The 11,261-nt window shown below is 44.8% G+C and overlaps 1 protein-coding gene across 2 annotated transcripts; it reads left to right on the plus strand.

The window, feature by feature from the left end:
- The first annotated feature begins 1,786 nt into the window (after positions 1–1,786).
- LOC136476440 (DNA-directed RNA polymerase II subunit RPB1-like) lies at positions 1,787–10,667 on the plus strand. 2 transcript variants are annotated; one of them, XM_066474266.1, is made up of 14 exons: positions 1,787–2,120; positions 2,969–3,232; positions 3,765–4,061; positions 4,141–4,299; positions 4,721–4,882; positions 4,974–5,194; positions 5,279–5,420; positions 5,525–5,860; positions 5,939–6,225; positions 6,333–6,591; positions 6,724–9,863; positions 9,965–10,036; positions 10,146–10,205; positions 10,293–10,667. In XM_066474266.1, the coding sequence occupies exons 1-14, from the start codon at positions 2,037–2,039 to the stop codon at positions 10,381–10,383; spliced, it is 5,574 nt and encodes a 1,857-aa protein (XP_066330363.1). In that variant the 5' UTR covers positions 1,787–2,036; the 3' UTR covers positions 10,384–10,667. The 2 variants fall into 2 exon arrangements, with proteins under 2 accessions (XP_066330363.1, XP_066330364.1); XM_066474267.1 differs by lacking the exons at positions 1,787–2,120; positions 2,969–3,232 and adding an exon at positions 3,233–3,370.
- The last annotated feature ends 594 nt before the right edge of the window (positions 10,668–11,261 follow it).

Raw genomic sequence — 11,261 nt, forward strand, 5'->3', positions numbered from 1 at the left:
TAGACTGTACCCAGCGGAGGGTCCCATGCCGAGGGCATCGGAGGCTCCATTCGCACTAGTCGACATAATGCGTTGCTCGAAGTCCGAACCACAGTCGATGCAGGAAGATATGCAGGAAGATGTTCGCAGTGGCATCGGAGGCTCCATTCGCACTAGTCGACCACAGTCGATGCAGGAAGATTCGCAGTGCAGTCCCACTAACGGATCACCAGGAAGAAGACAGCTTGCGGGGATCTGGACGAGCAGTCGTGGATCGCTCCCCAAAAACCAGGAAGAAGACAGCTTGCGGGGATCTGGACGAGCAGTCGTGGATCGCTCCCCAAAAACCAAATCGCCGCGCACCCACAGAATGGACTGACGGAGGACTCGGATATATGGACAGGGAGGGGAGAAGAGAGGCAGCGGAGAATCCCAGGAGACGGAAGAGACAGTAACTGCCACAATCAGTTTGCCTCCACCATCAAGAGGAGTAACTCCCGTTGTCATGTGGGATTTAAGTGGCAAAAGACGAGCCATGCCCGCCCGGCCCGGCCGGCGGGGCGCGCGCGCGTGTGGCACGCCTTTGTCATTTTCTCAGCTTCTCAATTTAGATGAATAATTTCCAACCATATAAGCTGAGTCAGCGTTCAGTCAAAATTCTGTATGGTATTAAACCATGCAACACTTAATATTACGTACCATATGGTTTTATTTGATCCATTAAATATTATATGGGCCAAGCCCATATTATATCCAACACATTCCGTTCCTCTGCGACCTGTAGGATTGGATTGAAGTCGACTGCATCCAAATGCCTCAAAGTGGTAACCTTAACAATTCAGTAAAGACATGACTATATCAAAATAAATTAGGCAACCAAACACACCCTAAGCCTATCTAGGCTAATATATGCTGTGTTTAGTTCGCGAATTTTGGAAATGTGGCTACTGTAACACTTTCGTTTTTATTTTGCAATTATTGTTCAATCATGGACTAATTAGGCTCAAAACGTTCGTCTCGCAATTTTCAACCAAACTGTGCAATTAGTTTTTTTTCGTCTACATTTAATGCTCAATGCACGTATCGCAAGATTCGATGTAATGGCTACTATATCTCTTTTTAGAAAAGTTTTTGGGAACTAAACAAGTTCATAGTATAGATAACCAAACAGTTAGGATTTAGCTTGACGAGGGCAGACTAAGGCCCTGTTTGGCATGGTTCGCGCCGACTCCAGCTTTTCTGGCAAAAACACTGCAGCAACACCGTAGCGCGAAGCCGGTTCAGTGGCACTGTTCATCGAAGGCGGAGAAGACATTTTTTTCTGGCTTTTCCCTGAGTGCTACAGCACGCGTGATACAGTAAGAAACGAAAGAAGGAGAGAGAAAACGTCATTGCGCTACAGTGTCGCTGTCAGAAAAGTCGAAGCCGGCGCAAGCCGTCCCAAACGGGGCCTAAAGCTGCCCAGCCCAACTCACGATGTTTCTGTCCACCGAGCAAGCCCACAACAGTCAGCTTTGCCTCCGCGTTGACTGCGCACAATAGGCAGTACTCTACCCTGCTCCACCGTCCGTCCCCCATCCAACGTCCCACCTGCCCGGTCCATAGTCGGTTCCGCATCCCGCCCGCGCCGTACCCCCGCACCCAGTCCACATACACCAACACATCCTCGCCCACTGCCTCTACGTGTACCACCATACACCGGCCCCATGCGTCCACGCGCCCGCCAGCCAAGCCAGCGCAGGATAGCCCCCACGGCGCACGCTACGTCTATAAATACACCCCTACCCCCTCCTCTCCGTGTCCTTTCCTCAGAGGCACCCTCAGGATTCCCTTTCCCCTTCCAACACGCGGAGGCGGGGCGCGCGGATCTGTCGGCACGGGGCCGATCCATTCGATTCAACCGGGCGAGGCCGCCAAAAACACACTAGCTCGACACAGCGAGCGGGGCCGAGCCTTCGTGCCGCGGGGGCGCTGGTGGCGGGGCGGCGCAGCGCGCAGCGATCTGAAACCCTAGGTGGTGGTGGTGGGCGGCGCCGCCGCCGCCGGGTGCAGCCGAGATGGACGCGAGGTTCCCGTACTCGCCGGCCGAGGTGGCCAAGGTCCAGCTCGTGCAGTTCGGCATCCTCAGCCCCGACGAGATCGTAATACCCCTCTCGCCCCCCCTCCCCTCCCCTCCCCGGCTCTGTTTGCTTTTGTCCTTCGAGCGGGTCGAGGGTCGAGTTGAGTGGGCGGCCGTAGTGTAGCTACTAGCTTGACTATGGCTATGGCTGTTTGCTAGTTTACCAGTACCAACTCGGTTCTGATGTCAGGATTCTAGTTCAGGTTCAGGGCACGATTTTGTGTAATTAGTGCCGGGTTTGAGTGGTTTGAGCTTCACTATCGGCATGCCTGGGTTGGTCTGGGTGAATTCAAGCAATTCGAGTTTAGTACAACCGTACAGACCTTCGTCCCATAAAATTCTAGCATCATTAGGAAAAAAACAAAATGTATTGCTGCTTGAAACCTGGAACTATGTATATACGCTGCTGGAAGTATGGAAAGTATTACACAGAGAGAAAATGCATGGTTCAATTTGAACTTGGCAATTACTTTGTACATAGGTTTCGAGTGATATGATGAATTAATGTGATGTTGTGATTCACACAGTCCATGATAGAGCTTCAACCTGGTTGTTGTGTGCCTTACGGTCTGGGCACATCTGTATGTTCTTGTTAAGTGACCTAATCTGTTTCATGTAGTATAATTCTGATTCTGTCGAGTTCAACTTCAACTGAAACATTTGTGTGTTCCGTACGAACATAACGGAAATTCCATGTCAGTTAGTAACAAGACGACGTTACTCCTGAGTTTGTTTAACCGTATAATTTATTGTGCTGAATAGTAACGCTTCATTAAAAGGTTATTCTGCTTTGTTTGTATGCGGTGAGTGAGGTACAGGTTTCTGGGGATAGAAACTAATGACTATTGATTTCTTTCTGCTTTTGTGTAGAGACAAATGTCGGTGGTTCAAATAGAACACGCAGAGACCATGGAGAGGGGAAAACCGAAGCCTGGTGGGCTTAGTGACCCTCGATTGGGGACTATTGACCGGAAAATTAAGTGCGAGACATGCATGGCAGGGATGGCAGAGTGCCCAGGCCACTTTGGACACCTTGAGCTTGCCAAGCCGATGTTCCACATTGGATTCATTAAGACTGTGCTCTCTATCATGCGCTGCGTCTGCTTTAACTGCTCCAAGATCCTCGCTGATGAGGTACCCCTTGGGCTCGTTGTTGCTTGATATGTGTGTACATCTTGCTATACTGGAAGGACTTGTCATTTTAAATTGAGGCATGGTAAACTGAAAATGGAAGACTCCTTGTGTGTTCTCACCCTTCAATACATATGAAAAGTATTGTTGCCTCATTTTACTCTACCTGGTGTTGTTCATCGTTAGCATGTTTTCTCACTAGCCATTAACTTTTTTAGGTATCAATTATAGCATGTAAACTGTGATTATTTTACTTTTCCTTGACCATTCTATGACCTAATATGTCTTCATGGTTTGTTCTAACATGTTTGATGAAGCTTATAAGCTTATGTGTGTATATTTTGTATTCATTGCATTATTCCTATAGTGATCAGGACAGTAGAACCGATCAAACACTAAGTTTTGAGTCTTTTTCATGAGCTCTGGTTCAAGTGTTCAGACATTTGACCACTTAATTAGATGCTTTAGCATTTGTGTTTCGAAACCAAATTAACTTCACATTTTAATCACCATTTATCCATTTTTTATCATGCAGGATGAAACCAAATTTAAGCAGGCTCTAAAAATCAGGAATCCAAAGAATAGATTGAAGAGAATATATGATGCTTGCAAGAGCAAAAAAGTCTGTGCAGGTGGCGATGACCTTGATGTTCAGGAGCAGGATACTGACGAGCCTGTTAAGAAAAGAGGTGGCTGTGGTGCTCAGCAGCCCAATATTACAGTCGATGGTATGAAGATGGTTGCAGAGTTTAAAGCTCCAAAGAAGAAAAATGATGATCAGGATCAACTCCCTGAGCCAGTGGAACGCAAGCAAATCCTCTCAGCCGAGAGGGTATTTCTATAATCTCTATTCAGTTGAGCAAGTTATGCTACTTCTTGTAATTGGTTTCTTACATGGCTTGTTTGACCAGGTCCTTAATGTTCTGAAGCGTATAAGTGATGAGGACTGTCTTCTGTTGGGCCTGAATCCCAAATTTGCCCGCCCTGATTGGATGATACTTCAAGTGCTTCCAGTCCCTCCACCCCCTGTTAGACCATCTGTCATGATGGACACTTCTTCCAGAAGTGAGGTAAGCCTAATACCAATATACTCCCTCCGTCCCAAAATAAATAACTTTGTAGAAATTTTCAGACAGATTAAGAATGCTGGCAAAAGACACATGTATCCTCATCTCCTTTCCTTCCCCATAGGATATCTCCTGAATTTGGTAGTTATCATTTGCATGCACCCGTGATTAGCTTCCGCATTAGGAGTCAATGTCCCATGTTTTTTTTAGAATGCTATTTTTTGGGACAAATTTTAAACCTCAGAAAGTTATTTATTTTGGGTCGGAGGGAGTAGTTATTATGTGTATAATTGTTGTTGCATGGATGGATAAGTGCAACCTTGTTCTATGTTTGAGGGCTACTACTTCAGTCCCTGTTGTAAAGGAGGTATTATTTCGCAGCTCCTCACTGTGATTTTTCTTTGCTTTTGTGCTGTTTGTACAGGATGATTTGACTCATCAATTAGCTATGATAATACGGCATAATGAGAACTTGAGGAAGCAAGAGAGGAATGGCGCTCCAGCTCACATTATAACAGAGTTTGCTCAGTTGTTGCAATTTCATATTGCAACATACTTCGATAATGATCTTCCTGGCCAACCCAGGGTGAGTGGTTTAGAATGTTACTTTGCATGTATAAAACCTATGGATATCAGAATAGTTTTCATGATTTTTTTTTTGTTGTTGAAATGCTCAGGCCACACAGCGTTCTGGAAGGCCTATTAAATCAATTTGCAGCAGGCTGAAAGCTAAAGAAGGCCGGATTAGAGGGAACTTGATGGGCAAGCGTGTTGATTTCTCGGCCAGAACTGTGATAACACCGGATCCAAACATAAACATTGATGAGTTGGGAGTACCATGGAGTATTGCTTTGAACCTGACATATCCTGAAACTGTTACTCCATATAATATTGAGAGGTGAACCATTTTGTTTTTATTGACAAATGTTACTTAATTACTGTGCTTTTGCTGATCATTTGCAGCTAAATCCAATAATTTCAGGTTGAAGGAACTTGTCGAATATGGGCCTCACCCTCCCCCAGGGAAGACCGGTGCAAAGTACATTATCAGGGAAGATGGTCAGAGGCTTGATCTTCGATATGTGAAGAAAAGCAGCGACCAGCATCTGGAGCTTGGTTACAAGGTGAGTATCAACCTCCCCATGACTATAGAAGCTGCTGCTTTTCTAAACATTCTCATTGTAAAATTGTTTTATGTTTTGACTCATTTTGTGCCGGATTTCATCAGGTGGAGAGGCATCTCAATGATGGGGATTTTGTTCTTTTCAACCGGCAACCAAGTCTTCATAAAATGTCTATCATGGGGCATCGCATCAAAATTATGCCCTACTCAACTTTCCGGTTGAACTTGTCTGTCACTTCACCATACAATGCTGACTTTGACGGTGACGAGATGAATATGCATGTCCCCCAGTCATTTGAGACCAGGGCAGAAGTTCTGGAGTTAATGATGGTGCCAAAATGCATTGTCTCTCCACAATCAAATAGGCCTGTCATGGGCATTGTCCAAGACACACTGCTTGGCTGTCGCAAAATTACTAAAAGGGACACTCTAATTGAAAAGGTTAATAAAGAGAAATTTCACTTGTCCTTTCCAATTGTATTCTGTTCAGTTTTGTGGCTCATTTAAATTTCATTCCAGGATGTATTTATGAACATCTTGATGTGGTGGCAAGACTTCGACGGAAAGATTCCTGCACCTGCCATTTTGAAACCTAGGCCTATTTGGACTGGGAAACAAGTTTTTAACTTAATTATACCCAAGCAAATAAATTTAATACGGTTTTCAGCATGGCATTCGGAAGAAGAAAAGGGATTTATTACTCCTGGTGATACTATGGTCAGGATTGAGAAGGGAGAGCTTCTGTCTGGTACACTTTGCAAGAAGAGTCTTGGAACAGGCTCTGGAAGTCTTATCCATGTCATTTGGTAATTATGCCTAATCTGAATTTTACTTGTTGAAAATTGCGTGACAATAAGAAATATTGCCCATTTCCATTTTCTAAGCAAATCACATTTTAACCTGTTCTTTTCAGGGAAGAGGTTGGTCCAGATGCAGCCAGGAAGTTCTTAGGACATACGCAGTGGCTTGTAAACTACTGGCTTCTTCAAAATGGTTTCAGTATTGGAATTGGGGATACCATTGCAGATGCTGCCACCATGGAATCAATTAATAAAACAATTTCTGATGCTAAGGATGCTGTGAAGGGGCTTATTAAAAAAGCACATGAGAAGCAGTTGGAAGCTGAGCCAGGACGCACCATGATGGAATCATTTGAAAACAGAGTGAACCAGGTACTGATTGCTTCTGTTTTGCTTTCATTATTATATATATATATATATATAGCCTTTGTTTATGTCATTCAGAGGAGTGTTCAGCGTTTAGGTTGAGCTGTTTTAACCTCAATACAATCCCTTTCTGTTCAGGTTCTTAACAAAGCTCGTGATGATGCTGGGAGCAGTGCTCAGAAGAGCTTGTCTGAAAGCAACAATTTGAAGGCTATGGTCACTGCAGGCTCAAAAGGAAGTTTCATTAACATTTCTCAAATGACTGCTTGTGTGGGACAGCAGAATGTTGAGGGCAAGCGGATCCCTTTTGGTTTCATTGATCGGACATTGCCACATTTCACAAAAGATGACTGTGGTCCTGAAAGTCGTGGATTTGTGGAAAATTCTTACCTCCGAGGTCTGACACCACAAGAATTTTTCTTTCATGCTATGGGTGGTAGAGAAGGTCTTATAGATACTGCTGTGAAGACCTCTGAGACTGGGTATATCCAGAGGAGACTTGTGAAAGCTATGGAGGACATCATGGTGAAATATGATGGTACTGTAAGAAATTCTCTGGGAGATGTCATTCAGTTCTTGTATGGAGAAGATGGCATGGATGCTGTTTGGATTGAGTTTCAAAAATTGGACTCATTGAAGATGAAGAAGCCTGAGTTCGATAATTTATTCCGTTATGAGCTGGATGATGAGAACTGGAGACCTAACTACATGCTACCTGAACATGTTGACGATTTGAAGACCATACGTGAATTCAGAAATGTGTTTGAGGCAGAGGTTCAAAAGCTAGAAGCTGATCGGTACCAGCTTGGGACTGAGATCACCACAACTGGTGACAATTCGTGGCCTATGCCTGTGAACCTCAAGCGGCTCATCTGGAATGCTCAGAAGACATTCAGGATTGATTTTAGAAGACCTTCTGACATGCACCCGATGGAAATTGTGGAAGCGGTAGATAAACTGCAAGAAAGACTTAAGGTTGTACCTGGTGATGATCCTTTGAGCATTGAGGCTCAGAAGAATGCAACCTTGTTCTTTAATATCCTGCTTCGTAGCACGTTTGCTAGCAAGAGGGTCTTGAAGGAATACAGGCTTACAAAGGAAGCTTTTGAATGGGTTATCGGTGAGATTGAATCGAGGTTTCTTCAGTCTTTGGTGGCCCCTGGTGAGATGATTGGATGTGTGGCTGCACAATCAATTGGAGAACCAGCAACACAGATGACCCTGAATACCTTCCATTATGCTGGTGTCAGTGCCAAGAATGTCACCCTTGGAGTTCCCAGGTTGAGGGAGATCATTAATGTTGCCAAGAAGATAAAGACTCCATCTTTGTCTGTTTACCTGAAGCCTGAGGTGAACCAGAAGAAAGAATTGGCTAAGAATGTCCAGTGTGCTTTGGAGTACACCACACTGCGTAGTGTTACCCACGCCACAGAGATATGGTATGATCCTGATCCTCTAGGAACCATCATTGAAGAGGACGCAGAGTTTGTTCAGTCCTATTACGAAATGCCTGATGAGGATATTGACCCGGATAAAATTTCTCCTTGGCTGCTGCGTATTGAGCTTAACCGTGAGATGATGGTTGATAAGAAGTTGAGCATGGCTGATATTGCTGACAAGATTAACCGTGAGTTTGATGATGACTTATCATGCATTTTTAATGATGATAATGCGGATAAGCTCATCCTCCGTATCCGCATCACAAATGATGAAGCTCCAAAAGGAGAAATACAAGATGAGTCTGCTGAGGATGATGTCTTCCTAAAAAAGATAGAGGGTAATATGTTGACAGAGATGGCACTTCGAGGCATTCCAGATATCAACAAAGTGTTCATCAAAGAAGGGAAGGTCAATACTTTTTATCAAGACGAAGGTTTCAAAGCAGCTAATGAATGGATGCTTGATACAGAAGGTGTGAATCTCTTAGCTGTCATGTGTCATGAGGATGTTGATGCTACAAGGACAACAAGTAACCATCTGATTGAAGTGATTGAGGTACTTGGAATTGAGGCTGTTCGTCGTTCTCTCTTGGATGAGCTTCGGGTGGTGATATCTTTCGATGGATCCTATGTGAACTACAGGCATCTGGCCATTCTTTGTGATACAATGACATACAGAGGTCACTTAATGGCGATTACAAGGCACGGTATCAACCGCAATGACACTGGGCCTCTTATGAGATGTTCCTTTGAAGAGACTGTTGACATCTTACTTGATGCTGCTGTATATGCTGAATCTGACCACCTGAGAGGTGTCACTGAAAACATAATGCTTGGTCAGCTTGCTCCTATTGGTACTGGAGGCTGTGCACTATATCTTAATGACCAGATGTTGCAGCAGGCAATTGAACTTCAACTTCCAAGCTATGTGGAAGGCCTAGACTTCGGCATGACACCAGCACGATCACCCATCTCCGGGACACCTTACCATGAAGGAATGATGTCCCCAAGTTATCTGCTGAGTCCAAATATCAGGGCTTCCCCCATTAATGCAGATGCTTCGTTCTCACCATATGTTGGGCACATGGCATTCTCACCATTCCCTTCACCAGGTGGTTACTCTCCATCGTCAGGGGGATACAGTCCATCTTCTCCAGTTTTCACCCCAGAGAAAGGATATAGCCCTCTTTCTCCATCATACAGCCCTGCATCGCCAAGCTATAGTCCCACCTCACCATCATATACACCTGGCTCTCCCACCTACAGTCCCACAAGCCCAAATTACTCCCCAACAAGTCCGACTTACTCGCCTACCAGTCCATCATACTCACCCACATCTCCGAGTTACAGCCCAACATCTCGTAGCTACAGTCCTACATCACCAAGCTACAGCCCTACATCTCCTAGCTATAGTCCTACATCACCAAGCTACAGCCCCACCTCACCAGTTTATAGTCCAACCTCACCAGCATATAGCCCTACATCTCCCGCATACAGCCCCACATCACCATCTTACAGTCCAACTTCGCCATCTTATAGCCCTACATCACCATCATACAGCCCAACATCCCCGTCATACAGCCCTACCTCCCCCTCATACAGTCCTACTTCCCCCTCATATGGCCCTACCTCCCCCTCGTACAGCCCGACATCACCTGCATACAGCCCAACTTCGCCAGGATACAGCCCAACATCACCAAGCTACAGTCCTACTTCTCCGAGCTACAGTCCTACTTCTCCGAGCTACAATCCTTCATCAGCCAAGTACAGCCCTTCGCACGCATACTCTCCAAGCAGCCCCAGGATGACTCCATATAGTCAGACTTCTCCAAGCTACAGGTGCGCATAATTATACGAAGATCTGTATTCTTAGTATTATTGCCTCAAAGGGTACTCTGTCCATACATATCTGCATTGAATTACTGTTTCTGTTATGACAGTCCAACGTCACCGACATACTCTCCTACATCACCATCATATTCACAACCAAGTCCATCGTACAGCCCAACAAGGTGCACATTCAGATCCCATTGCCTTTGGTGCATCTTCATACATATATATGCTTGGATACTATTATTCTGCTTGCCATCGTCTGTCTTACACATTACCCAATTAATGCAGCCCGTTCAACACCTCTGGAGGACCTAGCCCGGATTATAGCCCAACCTCTCCAAATTACAGGCAAGTCATTGTAGTGTCAGACAGATATCTACCTTTCATGCAAGACATCGTTTTGTGTTCTGACAAATCTCATTTTGCACACTGCAGCCCTAGTGGAAGCTACTCCCCAACTGCACCGGGCTACTCCCCATCGTCCACAGGCCAAGGTAATGACAAGGATGATGAGAGCACTCGTTGAGGGCGCTGGAGGACCGGTGATGGCTACATGGGAAGATCGAGCTTGTCGTGCCTCGCTTTTCGTTTCCTTTTTTTTTTGCTAATGTTTTTGTATGGTTGATGAACTCTGAGAGCAAACTTATTTTTCTTGAGCTGCTAATTGCAGTGAGAGTTGTTTATGTATGATACTAGAACTAAGGACTGAACTGTGCTGCGACTTGCTAAGTGGTTCACCGCATGGTGGCCGTTCAGAGTAACATAGTAACTGATGATGATAAGATCGTGAAGGTATTATTGGTACTACTATACCGTGCGTCTATACCATGAGATCTAGTTTTCTCGTTGGATGGTTATGTTCCGGGTGGTTTTTTGGAACTGCAATGTTTCTTCTGGTTAAGCTTCACTTCTTGTCTGGAGTGCTGGAACTTATGGATCATAAGTTGATCCAAGTCGCACATGGTCTGGGCTACATCTGAACAGGTCTACAGTATTGGGAAGGCAATAGACCAGCTTTCCTGAGTAGACCCTCGCACATCCCATCAAGAATTCAAGGGTCTCCTTGTTGCTTTACGTCGAGCTTACTAAGAAAGCTTCCAATGACTAGCTGCAAGATTCAGTTTAGCACCTGGAGATGTTTGGGCCATCTATAAATGTGCTGTTTGTACTGCTGTTACTTGAATGGTTATTTGGAAAATTCTTCCCAGAACCATTTGTCACAGGCTATCAGTTTGTACTATTGTTGCTTATTTGCTTGTTTGTACTGTTGCTTCGACCTATTTGCTTTTATAAAAACTGTGGTTTAATAAGTGAAGAAAGATCAAAGGCTGGGAAGACTATTAACATGAAAACTACTTTTCCAGATGAAAACTACATTGGATGCTGATCAATACTTTCTTCTTA

This window comes from Miscanthus floridulus, chromosome 8 (genome assembly GCF_019320115.1).
Source record: "Miscanthus floridulus cultivar M001 chromosome 8, ASM1932011v1, whole genome shotgun sequence".
NCBI classification, from domain to species: domain Eukaryota; kingdom Viridiplantae; phylum Streptophyta; class Magnoliopsida; order Poales; family Poaceae; genus Miscanthus; species Miscanthus floridulus.

Coding starts and splice junctions, on each gene's coding strand:
- LOC136476440 (XM_066474266.1), top strand. CDS start 2,037: ATGGACGCGAGGTTCCCGTACTCGCCGGCCGAGGTGGCCAAGGTCCAG. Junction 2,121..2,968: donor TCCTCAGCCCCGACGAGATC/GTAATACCCCTC, acceptor GCTTTTGTGTAG/AGACAAATGTCGGTGGTTCA. Junction 9,864..9,964: donor CAGACTTCTCCAAGCTACAG/GTGCGCATAATT, acceptor CTGTTATGACAG/TCCAACGTCACCGACATACT.